The sequence below is a fragment of the Nycticebus coucang genome, chromosome 10 (assembly GCF_027406575.1).
Source record: "Nycticebus coucang isolate mNycCou1 chromosome 10, mNycCou1.pri, whole genome shotgun sequence".
NCBI lineage: Eukaryota > Metazoa > Chordata > Mammalia > Primates > Lorisidae > Nycticebus > Nycticebus coucang.
In genome coordinates this window covers 110,013,143-110,036,867 of record NC_069789.1, presented here as the reverse complement: position 1 = coordinate 110,036,867, position 23,725 = coordinate 110,013,143, and the positions used below count along the sequence as shown (strand labels likewise).

The 23,725-nt window shown below is 46.2% G+C and overlaps 1 protein-coding gene and 1 pseudogene across 10 annotated transcripts; both read left to right on the top strand.

Annotated features, from left to right (window-relative positions):
• LOC128596520 (leukocyte immunoglobulin-like receptor subfamily A member 6) lies at positions 1–23,463 on the top strand (annotated as a pseudogene).
• On the top strand, positions 13,068–18,782 carry LOC128596146 (leukocyte immunoglobulin-like receptor subfamily A member 5). Of its 10 annotated transcripts, none has more exons than XM_053605610.1 (10): positions 13,074–13,162; positions 13,354–13,389; positions 13,570–13,848; positions 13,984–14,286; positions 14,594–14,644; positions 15,743–15,871; positions 16,104–16,179; positions 16,259–16,296; positions 16,526–16,581; positions 17,643–18,773. In XM_053605610.1, exons 1-10 carry the CDS (start codon positions 13,129–13,131, stop codon positions 17,787–17,789), a joined length of 1,149 nt encoding a protein of 382 aa, XP_053461585.1. In that variant the 5' UTR covers positions 13,074–13,128; the 3' UTR covers positions 17,790–18,773. The 10 variants fall into 10 exon arrangements, 8 of the variants coding, with proteins under 8 accessions (XP_053461591.1, XP_053461584.1, XP_053461588.1 ...); XM_053605611.1 differs by having other exon boundaries at positions 16,529–16,581; positions 17,643–18,768; XR_008383081.1 differs by lacking the exon at positions 17,643–18,773 and having other exon boundaries at positions 13,070–13,162; positions 16,053–16,179; positions 16,529–16,562.
• Positions 23,464–23,725: the final 262 nt, after the last annotated feature.

The window sequence follows — 23,725 nt, the reverse complement described above, 5'->3', positions numbered from 1 at the left end:
CTGTGTGTCTGTCCTGAGGGCACTGTGGTCTCCTCCATCTGCACAACTGGGACCAGTGGGAGGAGACATTATGATCCCCACCCTCACAGCACTGCTCTACCTCGGTGAGATGTGAGGATGACCAGGAAAGACCCTGGTCTGGGAAGGACCCACCAACCCCACAGCCAGGCCCTGTTCTATCAGGAGACCCCAAGGGCTCAGGATGCCCCAGGGGAGAAGGGGATATGCTCAGCCCTCAGGGCACAATATCTCACAGGGAACTCTCTTCCAGGACTGAGTCCGGGCTCCAGGACCTTTGTGCAGGAAGGTGAGTCTGTCCCCAGATGTCCCATATCCCTCCTCCTCACTAGGGACAACGGGACACACCTAGGAAGCTGGGGACAAGGAACAGCAGCTCTGAGCTGACTGAGGGAGACATCAGGAGGGTCCTGGGTCTGAGGGGTGGGGATGACTTGGGATCAAGTCTCTGATTTCCTTCCAGGGACCCTCCCCAAACCCACCCTATGGGCTGAGCCAGACAATGTGATCCCCTGGGGGAGATCTGTGACCATCTGGTGTCTGGGAACTCTGGATGCCAGGCAGTATGATCTGGTGGAAGAAGGAAGCTCAGTTTTCTGGGTCAGACAGAGCCCACTGTAGCCTGGAAACAAGGTCATGTTTCCCCTCTCCTTCGTGACAGAGCACTATGCAGGGCGGTATCACTGTTTCTATCAGAGCCCTACTGGCTGGTCAGAGCCCAGTAACCCCCTGGAGCTAGTCGTGACAGGTGAGAGGACACACCGGGGGTCCCTTCCCCAGGCTCTGCCCTAAGGAATGGGGTCTACTCTCAGAGGTATCTCCCTCTCACATCCCAGTCCTGGGAGTGATGTTGGAGGTATGAGCCCCATTTATCACAGCTGCCTTTTTTTCTCCTAGGACTCTATGATAAACCCACCCTCTCAGCCCTGCCGAGCCCTGTCAAGACCTCAGAAGGTGACCCTCCATTGTAGTTCATGGAAAAAATTTGACATGTTTATTCTGACTCAGGAAGAAAAACACAAGGTCTCCTGGCATTTTGAGTCACATGAACACCAGCATGGGCAGTTCGAGGCCCTGTTCTCTGGGGTCCCCATTACCCCCGGGCACAGATGGACATTCAGATGCTATGGATTTCATGGGAACAGTCCCCAGGTGTGGTCAGAATCAAGTGATCCCCTGGAGTTTCCAGTCACAGGTAAGAAGGGCCCATCCTTGCTCATGGGTGGCTCAGGGCCTGAGACAGGTCCCCAGCTGATCCCTGAGGGGACGATGGGGTGGGGTGAGGAGTCTGGGACTCAGGACAGAGACACAGAAAGGAAAGGGACAGTGAGAGCAGGAGAGAGAAGTCTTCACCTGGCTCCTCTCTGGGCTCTGCTCCTCCCTCAGGGACCAGCTTAAACACCATCTCCACAAGGGATGTTCGCTATGATAGTGTTTGGGGTGGACCTGCTTCCTTCCCTCCTGTTGGTCTCTCTGTGTCTCTGTGTCTGTCTCCCTCTTTATATATGCGCACACGTCTACATCTGCAGACATACAGCATTATCTGTGTGATACATTTAGCATGGATGTGTGTCTGTACACACAGTCTTATTCTGTGCTTGAGGCTATAGCAAAATATGTGAAGCCAGGATCACTGATAAACAATAGGAACTTACTTCTCCCAGTTCTAGAGGTGAGGACATCCAAGATTAAAACACCAGCGGTTTCATTGTCTGGTGAGGACCTGGTCACTACTTCCAGGGTGGCACCTTGAATTCTGTATCCTCCACAGGGGACTAATTCTGTGTCCTCATAGCTGAAGGGACAGAAAGGCAGGAAGGCAGCCTGGCCGCTTCCCTCCAGCCCTTTTATAGGGGCCCTCATCCCTTTTATAGGCAGGACACAGTCACCTCCTAAGGCCCCAACTGCTAATGCTGTTGCACTGGTATTAAGTTTAAATATAGATTTGCAAAGGACACACTCAACCCATAGTATATACAGTCTGCTGCTTAAACTTCCATCCATCTCACTAGACGTGCTCACTGGTATGCACCTAGGTGTGTTTTTGGCCCACTTACCTGCATTCACAGGTGAGGATTGGGAGGTTCCAGCAATGGGACCAGAGGAGGCTCCGACGCAGCAGAGAAAGGGTTCATTAAGGATCTACAAAGTTATGTCATGGGAAGTGAGTGATATAAGAAACTATAACCCAGATGGTGTCAGCTCAGGTTTCCTCATCCCACGCCACTTTATCTGATGCTCAGGAGCAGCTGAGACCACCAGCCTCTCACAGAACAAGTCAGACCCTGAAACAGGTGAGTCAAGAGACACTGTCAGTTAGGGGCTGGGCACAGAGGGTCACGCCCTGTCAAGGAAGGATGGTGTCCTGGGGGAACATCCTAGGACCCTGGTGACTTTGGTCTGACCTCTTGTCCTCAACCCCCAGTCCCACACCCCCAGGATCACACCGTGGAGAATGTCATTCACATGGGCATGGCTGGCTTGATCCTGGTGGCCCTTGGAATTCTGCTGTTTCAGGAATGGCACAGCCAGAGAAGGTCTCAAGATGCCACCAAGGGGTAACTCCAGAGACAGCAGTGTAGCATCCAGATTGGGAGAGACTTAGAAAAAAACCTGAAGGTCCCAGGAGGTTCTGGAGAATGTCTGGGGCAGAAATTGGAAAATTCTCTGCTTAGAACATCAGGGGGAGGAGACACACAAGGTCTGTGCGTCTGCCCCCACCAGACTGTGGTGTTTCCCTCCCTCCCTTCACTGACTTCCCTTGAGCGTCCCTCCTCCCTTCTGCTGTGACATGAGAGCACATCCTCCAGAGTAGGTTTGCCCCTCATGCTCTGCTCCATTGTTATCTAACACATTTTTCTTTATTTCTAACAAACCCTTCCCTGATAGGTTCAATTGATTGTCTATCTCTTCTGCTCTGAATATAAATTTAGATTAAATAACCAAATAAATAAACACAAATCAGATACCAAGCTTCATAAGATTGGTCCAAATTGATGCCCTACCACCCCATCTGGACTTGACCATTCCCTTCACTTTCATCTAATGCTAGCTGTGTACTCTGTCCTGAAATATCATCACTTGGAATCTGCACCCCAATGCTTGAAGGGCCAGCTTTGTGGTATGCGCTAAACCAGCTCTCTGGTGGGGGGGTGGGAAATCATTGAAAAAAATCCCTGATATATAGCATTTGCTGATTACTTTGATGTAAATGGTCCCTTCCTGGCCAATGTAAAGTTTGGAAGTTGTAGGCAGATTGTCATATATAAGTGAGTATGAGCCAGAGGCAGCCCATCTCAGTGAGAGTCCCGGTGCACACCTAGGTTTCCTTTTATTCAAAGTTTATGATAACTTCTGCCTCCTTGTTGTGGTGCAGTGTCAATAAACTGTAATACTAAAATCAGAGCACAATGGAGGGAAAAGAAATAAATAGCAACATCAATTTTGGTGAGGAGATGAAGCATGTAGAAGTTTAGTACATTACTAGTAGGAGTGCAAATTGGTTTGATCAATTATGAGAGAAGATTGGAATTATCTGGTTAAATAGAGGAGAAACACAGCTACGGGCCTTAAACACATACCTCAGAGAAAGTATGTCCATATATGCCGGGGTTCCCTCACCGACCTGATGGGAACTGTTCCCATTAGCCAAAACTATGAAATACAAAACTCCATCTGTCAAAAAAATAAAAATAAAGGCAATGTGGTCAATATACCTGAGAGAGTATTAATTATAAGGTAGTGCAAAAAACAAAACAAAGCAAAACAAAAAGGTAGTGAAGTGTATAAATGAAAATGACCAGCCATGGCATTCAATTTTCAAACATGGTGGTAAGTAAATGGAAGGCTATAAAAAGAATGTGTACATGGTTATACTGTTACATAAAGTTCAAAAGAAAGAATGTCTATTATTTAGGGAGATATAATGGAATCCCTTTTTTCATTCCTTATGTTGACAATGTATGTTTCTTTTTCTGCTCTGACATCCTACATATTTCTTTTTTTAAAACTTTTTTTTATTAAGTCATATTCACATAGATCATGAAGTTTCCATCGACCCATGAATGGATTAGTAAGTTGTGGTATATATATATATATATATATACCAAGGAATACTATGCAGCATTAAAAAAAGATGGAGACTTTACCTCTCATATGTTTCCATGGATGGAGCTGGAAAATATTCTTCTTAGTAAATTATCTCAGGAATGGAAAAAGATATCCAGTGTACTCAGCACTACTATGAAACCAATTTATAATCACTCACACTTCCATATGAAAGATGAATCACAACTATATATTTCCTATATTATAATTTCATGATCTCTTCGTCATACCTCATAACTTCAAAAATGTACAATTGATGGTTTCGTTTATTTCATGTAGTGTTTAGAGTCTTTAAGGAAAATAGCTTTCAGTTTTAACCATTAAACAATTACACTATATCAAGGGAATATAATGTGTAAAGTAGCAGTGTGGGAAGATTGAAGGAGAATTCTTTCCTTGGCTGGTAAATATTTAACAATTTATGTTCAATGCATACTTAAGATAGATATCAGTTTTTGCTCTGTGTGTTCCAAAGATACGTGAGTAGATGAAGGAAACACCAGTGCTGTCTTCCTTGCCAATAGCTTCGAATAAAAAACCAAATATCAATGTTTTCTATTAAGTTATTTTTCTATTATATTACATGTTTTGAATATTTAATATTACCAGGAGTTACTTTTTATATTTTTTGAGACAGAGTCTCACTATGTTGCCCTGGGTAGATTGCCCTGGCGTCACAGCTCACAGCAACCTCAAACTCTTGGGCTCAAGACATTCTCTTGCCTCAGCCTCCCAAGTAGCTGGGACTACAGACATTGCCACAAGACCCAGCTATTTTTTTGTTTGTTTGTTTAGCAGGCCCGGGCTGGGATCGAACCTGCCAGCCCCGGTGCATGTGGTCAGCACCCTAACCACTGAGCTACAGGTGCCAAGCCAGGAGTTACTTTTAATAACGTATTTTTATGGTACCCTTAATGATTTTAAATGTTTCTTTATCATTTTATTCGGGAGGGAGGGACTTATAATCCTGAAGTACATAAATTGTTCTTACACATGCATGGCAATAAAAGAATAATTTAAGCTCGGCACCTGGAGCTCAGTGGTTAGGGTGTCAGCCACATGCACCGGGGCTGGTCAGTTCAAATCTGGCCCAGGGCCTGCTAAACAAAACAAAACAAAACAAAAATAGCCAGGTGTTGTGGCAGGTGGCTGTACTCCCACCTACTAGGGAGGCTGAGGCAAGAGAATCGCTTGAGCCCAAGAGTTTGAGGTTGCTGTGAGCTGTGACACCACAGCATTCTACCGAGGTGGACATAGTGAAACTCTGTCTCCAAAAAAAGAAAGAATAATTTAGAAGAGCTAGAGCTATTTTTAAGTATTTGTTAAATTATATATTGTTAAGAAACATGCATTCCTCCTCTTGCAGAGGACAGCTACTAATTAATACATAATAGCTTAACTTGGAGTACTCATGTGTCTGTGTATGTGCGTGTGTGTGGTTGTGCATTTGCGTGTGTGTATAATCTTCTAATACTTACATAAAATTTATTTTCAGACTTTTATGCAGGTACAAATGTTTCGTCTACATGAACTGCTTTTGTACAGCCCGATTCATGGTTGTAAATGTGCCCGTCACCTGGATAGTGTGCACAGTACCCAGTAGGTGTGATCTCCCCCTCCTCCTCTCCATACTCCCGTGGGCTTGATTTCCAGTGAGGTTTACTTCCATATGTGCACATGAGTGTTCATCTATTAGTTCCAATTTAACAGTGAACACAGCTAGTGTTTCTTTTTTCCATTCTTGAGATAATTCACGTAGGAGAATGGTCTCCAGTTCCATCCAAGTTGTTAGAGGAGGTATTAGTTCATCATGTCTTATGGCTGAAAAGGAAATTTAAGAGGCACACTGTTCCCATTAGCCAAATATTGTAAACAGAAAAAATAATTAACTGATGGATGAATATTTCTGTGATACAATGATATGATGTAATGGTATATAGTAGTAAAAATGAATAATCTAGAAAGAAAAATACAGATTATTCCTCCAAATATAATGGAAAGTAAAAGGCAAAAGAATGTCTGTGATATTACTGCACTGTTCAAAAGAGGCTATACGCATTATTTAGGAAGGTGCACAAAGGCAAACACACTGTAAGTAAAGAAATAAGATGCCTAACTTTAAAACTTATAATTCCCTGCGGTGCATCTTACAAGGGTATATGTGATCTTAGTAAATGTGGAATGTAAAGGTCTTAGCAAAATAATTAAGAAAATGCTACAAAAGCTATGTTAACTAATGTGATGAAAATGTGTCAAACGATCTATGAACCAAGTGTATGGTGCCCCACGATCATACTAATGTACACAGCTATGGTTTAATAAAAATAAATTAATTAAAAAAAACTTATAATTCCACTGATGGATTAAAAATGGAATGCAAGAAGTTTCTGGAGTGATAGCCATTTCACTTTTGACTGGCATTTGGTTACATCTATGTTTGATTTTTATTACTATTAATAGTTAATTTTGTTTAATGCTCTTTCTGTATGTTTTAAGCATCTCAGTAAACATTGAAGAAACCATACAGAGGTCTTGGCACAACTTCAGGAGAATAACAGCAGGGCACTGTCACAGGGGACATTACCCCTGGACACCATGTGGGTGAAAAGGCTGCAATAAGCATTGCTGAAAGAAATGCACCAGTATCTATTTGTAGCATTCTGCGAGGGGAGAAGCACCACAGGAATTCTGAAAACTTCCTGCTGTTTTGATATTTTTGTCCATTAAGCTGAACCTGCTGTGATATGGCTGAGCCAGCGTGGTGTGCTTCCAGAGCCTAGAGAGACCTCACTGCTGGGATGCAGAAGAGACTTCTTAGAGGAAGTAGCGCCTCAGATGGGGCTTGGAAATTAGTAAGAATTTTCCAGTAAATTTAAAAAAAAAAAAAAAAAAGTAAGCCCTCACAGGCTTTAGCAGCAGTGAAGACTCAGATTATACAAAACTGATGTCAAGAGTAAAGGGTAAGGCCAGGCCTAGTGGCTCACGCCTGTAAATCTCAGCACTCTGGGCAGCCGACGCAGGTGGATTGCCTGAGCTCAGGAGTTCTAGACAAGCCTGAGTAGGAACGAGACCCTGTCTCTAAAAATAGCTGGACATTGTGCCAGGCACTTATAGTCCTAGCTACTTTTGAGGCTAAGGCAAAAGGATCACTCGTGTCCAAGAGTTTGAGGTTACTGTGAGCTATGATGCCAGGGCACTTTACTGAGGGTGACAGAAAAGAAAAGAGTAAAGAGTAATGTGAACATTTATAGGGTGAAACAAAGGAGAGATGGACAAAAATTGAGATTGGAGATGGCATAACAAGAGTCCTTGGACGTCCACTGAGAGGGTGGATAACCCCATGCATAGACAATGGGCCAAGTTCAAGAGAACCGATCAATTCAAAGACAAGAGCACTGTTCCCTGCCTAAAATGAAAAGCTGTGCATAAGAACACCTTTTGGGGGCAGGACACAGTAGTAAGAGGGTCCTTTTTTTTTTTTATTAAATCATAGCTGTGCACATTGATATGATCATGGGGCATCATTCACTAGCTTCACAGACCGTTTACCAAGTTTCACATATACCCTTGTAAGATGCACCGCTGGTGTAATCCCACCAATCCCCTTCCCTCTACCCCCCTCCCCTTATCTAACAAAACAATCAGGGTAACCTGGTTCTGTGTATCCTCAATGAAACCCTAACCTTAAAAAAAAGAGGAAGAACCTCACCCAGGAGAAGCAAGTTGGGGTCAGTGCAGAGAATCATCTTTTTCAATGTCATGTGGTGTGCGATTGAAAATGAAACTTAAGTTCATGTGAATTCCAGGATACTCATGTGCCAAATCTAAAATGGAAATCCATCATTTATTTCAAGAATGTCCTGTTTTTAGTGTCTAAATAAAAGCTTGATTCTAGTGTAAAAGACACTCAGAATCACTTAGAGTTAAAACTCTTGTGGTATTTTTATCTTTTCTCACATGCTACAATCCACCCACCTGAAGGCCTTTGCCTGTGACACTCTGCAGTGCCTCTCTCTTTCCCCACGCGTGCCCTTGCTTCATTCAGATAAAGCCAATCCTTATTCAGATTCAATCTACACCTTAGTTTCCCTTCACCATCCTCAATCCCAAATCCCACAAGCTATGTCATTTCTTTATCTTACCCTGTCCTCCTTTCTTTCGTGAGACTAATGAATTCCACTTCCAAATTGAGGCTCATTTATGTGATCATTACATTATGCGAATCACTCATTTATGTGATTATTTCATTCATAAGGGCAGTGAGTACATCTGCTTTCCTTAACTTTCTTTCTTCATGTCCTGGGATGCCAAACAGGTTGATGTGCTTAAATGTTTCTTCAACGAGGAGGGGTGAGATTTACTGAATGGCAAAGGGAGGGGTGAATAAACAGGAAAAATCCAAGAAGTTCTAGATGGTTAAGGTGAGGGATGTTGAGCTTAGAAAAGGGATAAAGTTATTGAAAAAGAAATAGCTCATGGCATTCTCCAGCCCTTGTCTTAAGGTGGGTTATTCTAAATGTAAGACCTATGACAAGGACATGAGGGGAAATAGTTTGTTTAGATATCAAGACCAGGGGAGTGTGATAGGGACAGGATGAAGGAAAGGAATTCCTGAAATTAGGTACATCACTGAGGTCACTGCGCAGGTGACATGGACAAGTCCACACCAAGAGGTGTGCCATACACTTTGACCCCCCCCAACAATGTTATTTTATATAAGTCCATGTATTTGTGAGAAGAGAAAGCTTTTGCTACATCATAACCTTCAGCATTTGATAATATTCATAAGTGACAATTGAATGAGGAACATGTTATCCACATTGTGTTAAAGTATTTCCCCCAAATTAATATTAATTACAAAGGATAAATGACAACTTTCCTATGGAGAAACCTGGTGGATGCCAAGTCTAAGCTATCAAAGTGAGAATCACCAGTAAGAAACACATGAGGACAGTGTCCCCTGAGGGCTGTGCCACCCACAAGTGCATAACCTGCATCTAAGCACACAATCAGGAAGTGTCACTGGACAAACCAACCTCTTCCCTTGGCTTCTCTCATGGTTTCTTCCTCTGCAGAGCCCCTTCTCCATCTGCCCTCAGGCATCTCCACAAATCAGCACTAGCTCTGACCAACAGCTGTGAGGAAAGGCACCCTGAAGGTCTCCATTCATACTCCTACTTTAAACAGGATTATTCAAAACAGTGTTCTGTGAACTTGGAGGACATGGAGATGAACACAGACCACTGAAGTGGGGACAGAGGCAGCACCGTGGACAGAAGCCATCACGCTCTGACCCTCAGCCGTAGAGCCAGCATGGAGCTGTCTTTCCTGGATGACGCATTTGGGAAATGTCTGCAACACAGAACTCGGGCTTATGACGGGCAGAAACGGCCTTCTGAAAAGGAGAAGCCAGGCACCTCATCTGAGACCACTGCAGAAACTGGTGTGTTAGGAAATAGCTGTTTTGCTTCCTGTGAGTTTCAATGTTGAGAAACTGACCGGGTGATGTGTGCCCATCCACCCACAGCATCCTCTTAGTCAAGGACCTCGGCGCTCTTGACTCTCCACCCTCCATGGAGTGGGCAGGCAGGAAAGTCATCCTGCCTCTGAAACTCGCCACCCAGTTCCAACGAACTCCATGCAGAAGGACAGTGAGTCACACACTTATTGTCATCATTTGGTACATTTAGAATAAGCCCTCAATTTCACTGTCATAACTTTTTCTAACTAGTTTTTTCACTGGTATGTTCTTAATTTGTCACATACTAACAATTATTTTTAGGCTCGGCGCCTGTGGCTCAAGTGGCTAAGGTGCCAGCCACATACACCTGAGCTGGCAGGTTCGAATCCAGCCCGGGCCTGCCAAACAACAATAACGGCTGCGACCAAAAAATAGCCAGGCGTTGTGGCGGGCACCTGTAGTCCCAGCTACTTGGGAGATAGAGGCAGGAGAATCGCTTGAGCCCAGGAGTTGGAGGTTGCTGTGAGCTGTGATGCCACGGCACTCTACCCAGGGCAACAACTTGAGGCTCTGTCTCAAAAAAAAACAAAAAAACAAACAAAAAAAACAATTATTTTTAAACTAAGCATCAATGACAATATAAGGAAGATGTTATAATTTTACCACTAGAAACGTATCCCCCTTGTTAGTCTCCTCACAGGTATGTTGTCTATTTATTATTCATTAATGAGTATTTTAAATTAAGCATTGGTGACAAATTACTTAATAATGAATTATTTTGCTACTAATTTTGTTTCCTTAAAGAAATCTCATTGCTGATGTACTATTAATTTACTATTAATTAATAAGTATTCTTAAATTAAACATTGATAATCAGTTATTAGATTAATCACCATTTATTAGTAAAAATGTTTCTTTCTTATGTAAGTGTTCACATGTTGTTTTTTACATGCTGGAGCACAGTGTGAGGGGTGCTCCAGCATGTAAAGCTGTCATCTTAAGCCTCTAAGCTGGTGAGATACGGCTTGTAATTTAATGAGATATTTTATTTGCTTAATTTCTTCCGTTTGTCTACAAAACTCATATGACAAATTATGGAGTGCACATCCTTCCCCAATGGAAAGAATTATTTACTTAGACCCAGACATACATTGAATGTGTTGGAAACATCATAAAATTAGTTTCAGATGTTAGAATAGCCACTTCCTTGAAAGTCCTAGATACTAATCTTCTCTATTTCTAACATAGTAATACGTTTTGTCCTGTTTTTTTTTTTTACTAAAACATTCATTGTTGACCTTAATATCTAATGAAATATACTATCATTCATGGAGACAGAACCTCTGGGGCCCCTGAAGTTGGCAGTCCATGTGGAGACTTATGGAGATCACGTGATCCAAGTCTTGGGTCTCTGAACTCACCTGCAGTTGTTTCATTAGTTCTGGATGCTCAAGGCATAAAGACATCCTCAGAAACTGGTGCTGCTTTCAACTCATGGAATAAGAAATATGGTGGTGGAAGGCACTGGGAAAGCCTCCCCCCAGCTGAATAGTGAAACCACAGTAATTCCACACTGTGGAGAAAGTAACTCCATCAGGACTTCCACGTGCTTATTCCATTCCCCTTCTTGACATGTGTAGAAAAAAGACAGATGTTGGAGAATGGAAGTGGATTCTTCTAAATCAGATGGACGTTTCAATTCCAGCCAAGAAGAATTAACTTCCTCCTGAGGCTTCATTACCAGAGAAAATCCACATGTCCCCTGGCATTTGTGTGCAGCTGCTGATTGGGAAAAATGTGTCTTCTACGTGTCTATTTGTAAAGGCTCAGAATCAGCAACACATCTCCACTGGCCCCCTTCAGGTCTGTGCTAACTCTGCAGCCCTCTGTCCACTGGTGTGCAGGGACCTTGATTGCACAGCGGGGAGGCCCTTCACATCAATGATGCACTGACTGGGCCTGTTCAACAGGAGGTAGCAAATACTGGAGACAGTTTGTGAGACTATGTGTTCCAGAATAAATCATCCTCCATATTCAGGCTTTTGCTGTCTTAGTAAAATTTCTAGGAGTCCAGTTGCCTGAGGCATGCTGAGGTAGTTCATTCAAGGTGAAGACAGGTCACTCCTCTTCACCTGAACTCTTCCTCATAAGAGAAAACTGAAAGGCCTATGGGCCTCTTCAAATTTGGAGACAGCATGTAACTCCCTGGATGTGTTACCTCAACCCAATTATTAAGTACCTTGCAAGGCTGGGGTTTGAATAGGGCCCAGAATGAAAGAAGTCTTGGCAACAGGTCCAGTCAGCAGACACCCTGAGCCTTGTTACCAACAGGTACAATGGTGTTTGCAGGATCTGAAACAAATAAGGCTCCTACACAGAGCCTTTGGCGGGAAGCCATAGATAAATTAGATACAGAGACATTTAAGATTCTGAAGTCACACCGTGCCATTTCTGCAGAGGCGGTTCTCATTTGATGCAGCTCCTAGTCTGCTATGCGGCTGCAGTAGAGACTGAACTCTTGGGTGGAGCAGGCAGGTTACTCTGTGATGTGAGCTGCCTGTCATGAAATGAGTGTGGACTGACCAGCCAAACATCCAACTGTGCAAGCTCAGCTGTTCCCCGTCATCAAACAGATTTGTCCAATGGACTGTGTAAAGACATGTGGTAGCAGAATGATGACTTCCCAAAGATGTCCACATCGTGATCCTCAGAATCTATGACTATGGTACCTTCTTTGGCAAAAGGAACTTTGTAGATGTGACTAAGTTAAGAACCTGGGGCAAGAAAATCATCTCAGATTACCCAGTTGGACCTGATGTAATCACAGGGAGTCTTATAAATGGAAGAGGGAGGCAAGGGGGAGAGAGTCGGAGAAGAAAAGATGCAAGCGGATGTTGGGATCATGGTTGCTGGCTCTGAGGACGGAGGGGTGGGAAGTCAGGGGAGCAGACAGCCTGTAGACACTGGAGAAAGTAAGAGAAAGGACCCTCCCTGGAGCCTCCAGAAGGGACACAGCCCTGATGACAATGTAGTGACAACCCAGGGAAATGCATTTTGGACCTCTAACCTCCAGAACTGTTAGATAATGAATCTGTGTCATCTTAAGCCTCTAAGCTTGAAGTAATTTGTCAGAGGAGCAATAGGAACCTACCACATTGGAAATCTGTGATATGATGATCTAAGCTCTGCAAACTCAGAGTTTCACTTTATTTGGTCAGTGAGATATTTCCATGATAAGGAACACTGTGCAACTCAATTATTTTGTGTTGGTGCTTGGGCAGGAAGGAGTTAAGACCAGAAGACAATAGCCAGGGATCAGGAGAGACCCTATTTCTGTCTTAAATGTCCCCAGAGACCTTATAGCCTGAACCTAGCCCTGCTCCTTGGGAAATGAAAACCAGACTCCTGGAGAGGGCAGCTCCCCTTCCTGTGGGGCTGCTCATGTGACAGTCCCATGACAGGAAGCCTCCAGTCTCTGAGTGGCCACACCCTCTGTGTCAGTCCTGAGGGCACCCTGGTCTCCTCCATCTGAGTGCACAGCCATGACCCCCACCCTTGCAGTCCTGCTCTGCCTAGGTGAGATGTGAGGAGGGGCAGAGGAAACCCTGGTCTGGGCAGGGAGGGAGGGCTAGGATGGGAGGGAAGGACCCACCCCACAGCCAGGCCCTGGTCTATCAGGAGACCCCAGGGGCTCAGGAGGCTCCTGGGAGGGAGAGGATATGCTCAGCCTTCAGGGGATAAATCTCTCACACAGAACTCTCTTCCAGGGCTGAATCTGAACCCCAGGACTTTCGGGCAGGCAGGTAAGCCTGTCCCCAGCTCTCCCAGGTCCCTCCTCCTCACTGGGGACAAGGAGACACCCCTGGGCAGCTGAGGATGGGGAACAGCAGCCCTGGGCTGACTGAGGAGTACATCTGGAGGGTCCTAGGCTGAGATCTGAGGGGTGGGAGGTGTCTTGGGACCCAGCTCTGATTTCCTAACAGGAACCCTCCCCAAACCCATCATCTGGGCTGAACCAGACTCTGTGATAACCCGGAGAAGCCCTGTGACCATCTGGTGTCAGGGAACACTGGATGCCCTGGAATACCGACTGAATACACAGGGAAGCTTCTGGGACAGTCAGAAACCACTGGAGCCTGGGAACAAGGCCAAGTTCAACATCCAATATATGACAGAGCACTATGCAATGGGATATTACTGTTACTATTACAGCCCTGCTGGATGGTCAGACCCTAGTGACAAGCTGGAGCTGGTAGTGACAGGTGAGAGGACACCTGGGAGTCCCAGCCCCAAGCTCTGCACTCAGAAAGGGAGTCTGCTCTCAGGGGTGTCTCCCACTCATAGCCCAGCCCAGGGGTGATGTGAGAGGTGAGAGAGGCTGCCTCCTTCTCTCCTAGGACTCTACAGCAAACCTACTCTCTCAGCCCTGCCGAGCCCTGTGGTGACCTCAGGGGGGAACGTGACCCTCCAGTGTGGGTCACAGGTGGTATTCGGCGGCTTTACTTTAATCAACGAAGGAGAACCAAAGTTCTCCTGGACCCTGGACTCACAGCTTCCCTCCAATGGGCAGTCCCAGGCCCTGTTCCCTGTGGGTCCTGTGACCCCTGGGCACAGGTGGATATTCAGATGCTATGGATATTACAGGAACAACCCCCAGGTGGGGTCGGAACTCAGTGACCCCCTGGAGCTCGTGGTCTCAGGTGAAGACCCCTGACCCTGCCCTCTCTGAGATCAAAGGGTTAGCTCAGGGCCCTGCCCCAGGAAAGTTCTGGGCTAGGATGGGGTGAGGGTGTCTAGGGGAGGGTCAACAGAGGGTCTCACCCTCAGAGGGGAGGAGGCCAACAGGGACCCCACTCCCTCCCCCATCACCTGCATCTGGAAGACAACAGGAGGGTGCAGGAAGGGTCTTAAGGAGGCCACAGGGCAGAATTGGAGGAGAGAGTTTGGGTGAAGGTGGAGGCTCCATGGGTACCGACACTCCTCCCCCTCTCCCTGTGTCATTCCCAGGATCCTCTGCACAGCCTAGCTCCTCACCCACAGAGCCAACCTCAACAGCTAGTAAGTCTCAGTGGCATCTAGACTCAGAAGCAGCACAGTCCTCCCCATCCCAGGGAGCCCCAGCCCCCACCCTCCTCTTGTCCTTATTCTCAGGACCCTCTGTGAAGCCCAGCCCCCCACCACAGGGCCCACCTTGGCAACTGGTAGGTCACTGCAGTATCTTGTCTCACAGGGAGCAAGGCCTCCCACAGGGCAGTTCTGAGTCTCTCAGGACCTCCCTCCCCTCAAATGCACAAGGGTGGGCTGTGTCCAGGGGCCTGAAAGTCAGGCAGAAAAGTAGGGGAACCTCAGGCTCCCAAGAGTGTTAATGCTGTCCGGTGAGGAATAAGGGTTCAGGCAGAGGAGAGGTAGGGCTCAGGCTTGGGGAGGGAGTGGACTAGCTGCAGTGGGAAGCAGACAGCCCCACCCCACAGCTCCCCATTCTGACCTAGGAGACCCAAGGATCACACCTCATCCCATGGGGTCAGACCACAGAGTGGCGAGTGAGGGGCTCTGAGTTGGAGGATGGGGGGCCCATAGGAGGCAGGGTTGAGTTGTGCCATGGGTTCAGGCTCCTCTTGGGGACAGAGACATGGACAAGCCCTTCCCAGCTGGGCCTCAGTTTCTCCAAGTGTGAAGGGGGGAGGCCTGGCCCACAGAACAAAGCTCCCTCCAGGTCTGGCTCCTCCTGTGACATCCTGGGAGAGGAGGCCCCCAGAGAAGTCTCAAGGACCAGGTCCTGCAGTGGCCTGTCCCAACCACTACCATGGTGATGCTGTGCAGGGTGCGGAGCAGGGCTGTGGTGTGGGGCATGTAGGCTCTGTCCCTTCAGCTTAGGTTCAGCTCTGGGGTAGGCAGGAAACATCACTGTAAGTCAGCCTCCAGAGTCACTTCTCACCTCTGTGAACTCTGGCTGGGTACCCTGGGGCAAGGAGTCACCTCTCTGGGTCTCAGTTTCCACTTCTGTGAAGTGGGGGTGTCCTATATTGCAGGACCGGTGAGGGCTGGAGGTGATGATGCAAAGCCCCACAGGCACCTACACAGGGTAGGTGCTGTGTTAAGGCACACTCCTGCATATAGTAAGTGCTCAATTAATGATGGCATTCCTCACTCCTGAAGTCATTCACACCCAAGGTCTGGGCAGCTTCCTGGAGGTTCTGATTGGGGTGTCAGTGGCCTTCATCCTGCTGCTCTTCCTTGCCCTCTTTCTCCTCCGACACTGGCATCAGGGCAAACACAAATTGTTGGGTGAGTAGGGAACAGGAGATCTGGGGGTGGCAAGGGTGGGCTCAGGCATCAGCCACAGGGAGCCCAAACAGATGGGGAGGGTCAGCATAGAAAAGCTGTTTCAGCGTTTCCACACTGGGACCATCTGGAAAGTACAGACACAGCTCCCCAAATACCCTTGTCTCCTCAAACTTGTGTGCAGGGCAGGGGCTTCTAAGCCTGTGAGGCTGAGACTCTGTCTGTCTCCTCACAGCCCAGAGAGAGGCTGATTGTCCATGTCCTGTGAGTACTGTGGAACCAGAGTCCAAGGGTAGAGACCTGCAGCAGAGGTAATCCTGCCCTCAAAAACCCCAGACTGCACCTGACCATGGCCCCTCACTGCCCCTCACACTCCATGTCCTCCCCCAGGTCCAGTCCATCTGCTGACCTCCAGGAAGAAAATCTCTGTGAGAGGAAGGGGGCCCTGGGGGGATGTGAGGCCCAAAGGTTCAGCAGGAATGAGAGAGGGTCAGGCTGGGGAGGGTCTGGGCTCAGGCGGAGATGGACTAAACCCCCCACTGGGGGCCTCAGGGGATATCACAGCCTCTTCCTGAATCCCATGGCCCCATCTCAGAATAGGGCAGGAAACAGTGAGACTGGGAGATCTCTGGCGAGGAACTCCTGTTCTGCCCCCAACAGATGCTGCTGTGAAGGACACTCAGCCTGGGGACAGGGTGGAGTTGGACAGTCAGGTGAGATTTCTGTTTCCGTCCAAGTCACCAGAGGCCTCCTGTTACCATATTTAATCTGGAGGACACTCTCCTGTCCTCCCTCAGTTCTCAGCATTGTCCCACAGTGGACCCCTCACTGCTGCCTGCCATGACCTCACTACCCCTGGTTTCCTATCATTTTTGGGTCCCTCCTTTGCAGCTCCCCATTCTCTGTCTGATGTCTGGGTGTCAGAGAGCTCCCCCAGGCCTGGGAGGCTGCATAAATCACCAAAGCACCCAAGTCTGTGGCTCCCCTTCATTCCTTCACCCAACAGTGTTTAGGGAGAGCTCAGTCTTGATAGGGTTGGGTGTTTGGGGGGAGGGGAGGAAGTGCAGACATGGCAAGGAACACAGCTGCCCCACCCTCCCTGAACTTACCTGGGGCAGAAGACAATGGACAGATACATGCATGGCATCCTGAGTGCAAAGGGCCGTTAGGGAAGTAAAGAGAGAAAAGGGCAGAGTGCATGGGGAGTGGGACCTGTCTGGGCTAGGAGGGGAGGGATGTCTGATCAGGCATCCCCTGAGAAGGAGCCTGGAACGAGAGGACAATAGGGACACCCAGTGCACCAGCACCTGCAGCAAAGGAAACTTGGCCGGAAGATGGTCCTGCAGCTGGAGCCAAATGAGCAGAGTCAGAGTGTGCAGATTAGAGGTCAGAATTGCAGGAAGGGAGCGGCCAGGCTCTCCAAGGTCTAGGAAGTCCCTAGAGAGTGCTTCAGGAAAGTGACATAATTACTCTCTCTCAGAACAGTGTAGAAACTTAACTAAGGGAGGTCAAGTGGCATCCAGGAGACCCTGTCACTATCACTCCAGTAGAGTCCACATGACAAAGACCCCCAGAGAGGGACATATACCCACGTGAACCACTCCAGACATGAGTAGGGAGAGGCCACCCCTTCTTCCACACTGTCCAGGCAATTCTTGGTCATGCAGGACAGACACGCAAAAGGAGACAGGCAGGTGGGACTTTCCTCCCCAGGCCCCCAGGTGTCCTCCTATCCCAACCACACACCTTCCCTTTTACTCTCCCCCCACTGCAGGCTGCTGCATGTGATGACCTCCAGGATGTGACCTATGCCCAGGTGCGCAGGTTGACCCTCAGACAGGAGACACCTGAACCTCCTTTGTCCCAAGAAGGAGACGCTCCTGCGAAGCCCACTGTGTACGCTGCTCTGGCCATCCACTAGCCCAGGAGGGATCCAGACCCCACACTGCATGGAGGAAGACTCAGGGACTGGGAAGGCCCAGGACTGTCCCAGTGGACAGAAACTAGTGAGCCCCAGCCTGGACCTCTAACAAAGACCACCAGGAGGTTGAGGGATGTTTTGGTAGTCGGCTGATTCTGCATCAAAGATAAATAATATCCACATGTATATTTTGCAAATAAAAACTTCTCCATAATCAATGCATTAAATGAGAAATCAAAATAGATGTAAATGTTTTAACTGATAATATAAATACTGCACGTTAAAATAGGAAATTGGAAAGCTGAGAGCCATGAGTGAATAAATTACAGAAGAAAAAAATCTAAAAAATTAATGACCTTGAATAGCATATCAAGAATTTAGAAAAAGGCTGGGCACGGTAGGCTCATGCCTATAATCCTCCTCTGGGAGGCTGAGATGGATGGATTACCCTGAGCTCACAGGTTTGAGACCAGCCTGAGCAAGAGTGAGATCCCATCTCTAAAAATAGCCAGGCATTGTGGCAGGTGCCTGTTGTCCCAGCTACTTGGGAGGCTGAGGCAAAAGAATCACTTGAGCCCAAGAGTTGGAGGTTGCTGTAAGCTATGATGCCACAGCACTCTACAGAGGGTGACAAAGTGAGACTCTGTCTGAAAAAAAAAAGAAGAATTTAGAAAAAGAATAACAAATTACTCCAAAAGAAGATATAAAGAACTACTAATGAGGACAAATTAAAAATTGAGGATCCAGTCTGTAGCTGATGTCAGTAATCCCAGCTATTCAAAAGGCTGACACAGGAGGATCCTTGAGCCTGGTAGTTTGAGACCAGCCTGTGATATATGCTAAGGACTCAAATCAATATAAAAACAATTTTAATGAAAAACAATAAAGTTAAAGAAGTTTATTCTTTTAAACATTAGTCACATTGATAAATCCTAGCCATAGTGAGCAAGAAAAAGAGAGCAGACACCCATTTCTATATGGAAAAGGGACATGGGACAGCACTATAGACCCTACAGCATTTTCGAAATTAATAACAAAACATTGTGAGCCAATATACTAGAAAATGCAAATGAAATGGACAAAATATTCTAAGCTGTAGTCTACTTAATAGACATAAGAATACATACAAAATCTGAATTTTTATATATATAGTATTTATATGTGCATATATTGTCCATCTTTATATACGTGGTATATGCGTGTGTGTGTGTGTGTGTGTGTGTGTATGTATATGTATATGTAGAGAGAGAGACTCTGTAAACAAAAATGTCCCTATAATGTAAACTCTTGTTCAGAAAGCTTGGTTGTGGACTTTCTAAACACTTACACACTTGTGAAACACACACACAAGCCTATACCCCAAACTTATACAACTTTTCCATGATAATAGAAAAAAAGAATTATACCCAAACACATTTTATTAGGCAAAGAAAAAGGTGATATCAAAATCTGACAAGGAAATTATAAAATGGGAAAATCATAGCAAGATCTCTCTCATGAATGTAAATGTCAATCTCTAAACAAATATTGACAAATAAGATTCATTCTTATACAAAATGGACACTACATCATGACATTGTGAACACACTGTGCTTCTAACATTTTTTATTATTGTTTATGGAAAGCAAAGGTAGCTTAACTTTTAGTAAATCAGTATAATTCAATATATTAAGAGATTAAGTGTTTTGCTTTGGGAGGCTGAGGCAGGTGGATTCCTTCAGCTCAGGAGTCTGAAACCAGCCGGAGCAAGAGTGAGACCCCATCTCTACTAAAAATAAGAAAATTAGCTGGGCTTCATGGTGGGTACCTGTAGTCCCAGCTACGAGGGAGGCTGAAGCAAGAGGATCCTTTGAGCTCAAGAATTTGAGGTTGCTGTGAGCTATAATGACACCACAGCACTCTACCCAGGGCAACACAGTGAGACTTTGTCTCAAAAAATTAAAAAAAGAGAGAGAGAGAATATTTTTTTTTTTTTTTTTGTAGAGACAGAGTCTCACTTTATGGCCCTCGGTAGAGTGCCGTGGCCTCACCCAGCTCACAGCAACCTCCAACTCCTGGGCTTAAGTGATTCTCTTGCCTCAGCCTCCCGAGTAGCTGGGACTACAGGCGCCTGCCACAACACCCGGCTATTTTTTGGTTGCAGTTTGGCAGGGGCCGGGTTTGAACTCGCCACCCTCGGTATATGGGGCCAGCGCCCTACTGACTGAGCCACAGGCGCTGCCCAAGAGAGACAGAATAAAATTTTTAAAGCATAATAAATGCAGACAAAGCTTTTTGTTTGAGTATTTTTTCATATACCTGTTAAACATTTATATGCCATCTTTGGAAAAATGTCTATTCTATTCCTTCACCCTTTTTTCAGAGAGGTTATTTGTTCTCACTGTTGACTTGTTTGAGTTCCTTATATATTTTGGGTATGATCCAAAATATATGATTTGCAAACCACTTCTCATAGTCCATAAGTTGTCTCTTTGCTCTGTTGTGCTTTTGTTATGGCAGAAGCTTTATAGTTTAATGCAATTCCATTTGTCTACTTTTGCTTTAGTTACTTGTGTTTTCAAGGTCATATCTAAAAAGTCTTTGCCCAGGCCAATGCTGCAGGGCTTCTTTCCTATCTATTTGGAGCTAACTTGTACATGGGATGAGATAAGAATCCAATTTCTTGCTTCTGCATGTGGATATGCTATTTTCCTAGCACCATTTATTCAAGGGACTGCCCTTTACCCATTGCCTGGAAATGTTAAAATCAATTGACCTTAAATATTTGGGTTTATTTCTTCACTCCTTTTCTTGCTCTGTTGACTGTTGTCTGTTTCCACACTGTATTGATTGCTATTCCTTTGGAGGACATTTTGAAAACAGGTTGGTTGATGCCTCCAGCTTTGTTTTTTTTTTTTTGCTGAAGGTTACTTTGGCTTTTGAGAGTCTTTTGTAGTTCCATTCAAATCTTAGGATTTGTTTTTTCTACTTCAGTGAAAAATGTCATTGGAATTTTGATAAGGATTTCATTGAATACATAAATTGCTTTAGCAAGTATAGACATTTTTACAATATTAATTCTTCTAATTCATGAACATGGGACATCTTTCCATTTATTTCTGTATTCATTAATTTCATTCTTTAATATTTTATAGTTTTCAGCATGAAGATTTTTAAGCTTCTTGGTTAAATTTTCTTCCACATATTTTCTTATAGTTATTTTAAAGGGACTTTTTGTCTTGATTTCTTTTCGGACACTTCATTGTTGGTGTATAGAAATGCTACTGGTTTTTCTATGTTAATTTTTTATCCTGCAAATTTACTAAATTTGTTTATCAGTTCTATCAGTTGTTTTGGTTGAGTCATTAGAGTTTATGTATATAAAATCACGTTGCTAGCAAACAGAGATAATATCACTTTTGCTTCTCCAATTTCAATGCTTTTTTAATATCTTTTTCTTGCCTAATTGTTCTCCCTAGGATTCCCAGTACTATGTTAAGTATAATTGGCAAGAGTATCTTTGAACAAGGATTCACCCATCCTCTTTCTTTAGAGAACATGAGTTCTGATTACATTGTGGCTGGACCTTGAGTCCTCACATATGTGTGTATCTGGGCTTGTGGGTACCCAGGGGAGGGTTGCTAATGCTCAGGGTCACATAACAGTGACAGTTGATATTTAAATGGAGTTCAGCTTTTCCCCCCAAATCGTAATGCTAACCCATTAACTGTCCCTAAAGCTTGAAAGCAAGACCTCCTGATGAGGAGAGTGCTAAGAAAAGAAACAAGGGCACTGAGGAGACAGAAATTAGCAAGGGCTGTATCCAGGAAGATAGGGGTGGAAGTTGCTGCTAAAAAGAATTGAGAAGTCCACAGAGGGGACTGTTTGGTAGAATGAAAACCAATGAATCATTTTTCTTCCCTTATTTTCTACATGTCCCCTTTGTGCTCATGGCCACAAAGCAGCTCCATGTAAGATGCACCATCAGATGTTCACATGTTTCTGCTGATCTGAGTCAGCCAAGGGCATGAATCTGCCCCTTCACTGAAGCATCTCCAAGGCTGGTGAGACAACTGGCTTGATGAGAACCCCACAACACTAGGCTGAAGGATAAGCTGAAGGAGGGAGGAGACCCCATGGAAGCTCTGAGGGTGGAGGGCTCTTCACCCGCTCTTGAGAGGGGCCAACACAGGAGGCACTGAGTCTCTTTATTACTGGGTCCTGACCCTCAGTGACATGAAGACAGATGAGGCAGATGGTGGCTGATGTGAAGGGAGACCCTACTTATACCTAAAATGTCTCCATAGAAATAGAAGCCTACCTCAACCCTAACCCAGGAGAAATAAAAGTTTCCTGGGGAGGGAAGTTCTAGGCTGGTGATGTGACAACTCCATAACAGGAAGAACCAAGGCTCTGAGGGGACACACCCTGGTGTGTCTGTCTGTCCTTCAAGCACTGTGAGCTCCTTCATCTGCACAGCTGAGACAAGTGGGAGGAGACACCATGACCCCCACCCTCACAGCCCTGTTCTGCCTCAGTGAGATGTGAGCAGAGAAAGGGAGACCCTGGTCGGGAGGGGAGACCCTAGTCTAGACCTACTCCACAGCAAGACCCTGCTCTAGCAGGAGATCCCAGAAGCTCAGGAGGCTCCTGGGGAAGAGGGGACATGCTCAGCCTTCAGGGACAGATCTCTCACAGGAAACTCTCTTCCAGGGCTGATTCTGGGCCCCAGGACCCACGTGCAGGCAGGCAAGTCTGTCCCCAGCTATCCCAGGTTCCTCCTCCTCACTAAGGACAAGGGGACACCCCAGACAGCTGGAAATGAGGAACATCAGCTCTGGGCTGACTGAGGAGGACTTCAGGAGGGTTCTGGGATGAGAGCTGGGATCTGAGGGGTAGGGATGTCTTGGGACCCAGCCTCTGATTTCCTTCCATAGACCCTCCCTAAACCCGCCATGTAGGCTGAATGAGATGCTGTGATAACTTAGGGGATCCATGTGACCGTGTGGTGTCAGGGGACCCAGGATGCCCGAGAGTGTATCATCTGATGAGAGAGGGAAGCTCAGCACCGTGGGACAGACAGCACACTGCAGCCTGGAAACAAAGTTGTGTTTCCCCTCTTATTCATGACAGAGGACAGTGGAGGTCAATATCACTGCCATTATTAGAATTCTGTGGGCTTGTCAGAACTCAGTGACACCATGGAGCACGTGCTGACAGGTGAGAGGACACTCAGGGGTCCCAGCCCCAGGCTCTGCCCTCAGGAAGGGTGTCTGCTTTCAGGGGTATCGCCCTCCCACAGCCCAGCCCTGGGAGTGATGTGAGAAATGGGAGCCCATTTAACATTACTGCCTCCTTCTCTCCTAGCAGGCTACAACAAGCCCACCCTCTCAGCCCTGCCAAGCCCTGTCGGGACCTCAGCAGGGAACACGACCCTCCAGTGTGCCTCACAGCTAAATTTGACATGTTCATTCTGACTCAGAAAAGAGAACATGAGCTCTCCCAGCATTTGTGTTCATGTAGACACCCCCCTGGGCAGTCCCAGGCCCTATTCCCTGTGAACCCTGTGACCCCCAGCCAAAGGTGGACGTTCAGATGCTATGGCTATCACAGGAATAGCCCCCAGGAATGGTCAAAATCCAGTAAGATGCTGGTGCTCCTGGTCTCAGGGAGAAGGGCCTGTCCATGCTCATGAGTGGCTCAGAGCCTGAGACAGGTCCCCAGCTGAGCTTCTAAGGGATGATGGGGTGAGGGGAGCCTGGGATTCAGGGCAAAGACAGAGTGTGTGAGACAACAGGGCAGAGACATGGAGAGGGAGGGAACAGTGAGAGCGGGAGGTTCATGAGGAGAGACAGGTCTTCACCTGGCTCCTCCCTGGGTCCTGCTCCTCCCTCAGGGACCAGCTTAAATCATCTCCATGAGGGACTTTTACTAGGACACTTTCAAGGGTGGCCCTG

Excerpts from the sequence above, each read along its gene's own strand:
- LOC128596146 (XM_053605608.1), top strand. The coding sequence starts at position 13,129 with ATGACCCCCACCCTTGCAGTCCTGCTCTGCCTAG. Across the intron at positions 14,645-15,742 it reads AGAGCCAACCTCAACAGCTA|TCATTCACACCCAAGGTCTG; the intron begins GTAAGTCTCAGT and ends TCACTCCTGAAG. Across the intron at positions 15,872-16,103 it reads GGGCAAACACAAATTGTTGG|CCCAGAGAGAGGCTGATTGT; the intron begins GTGAGTAGGGAA and ends GTCTCCTCACAG.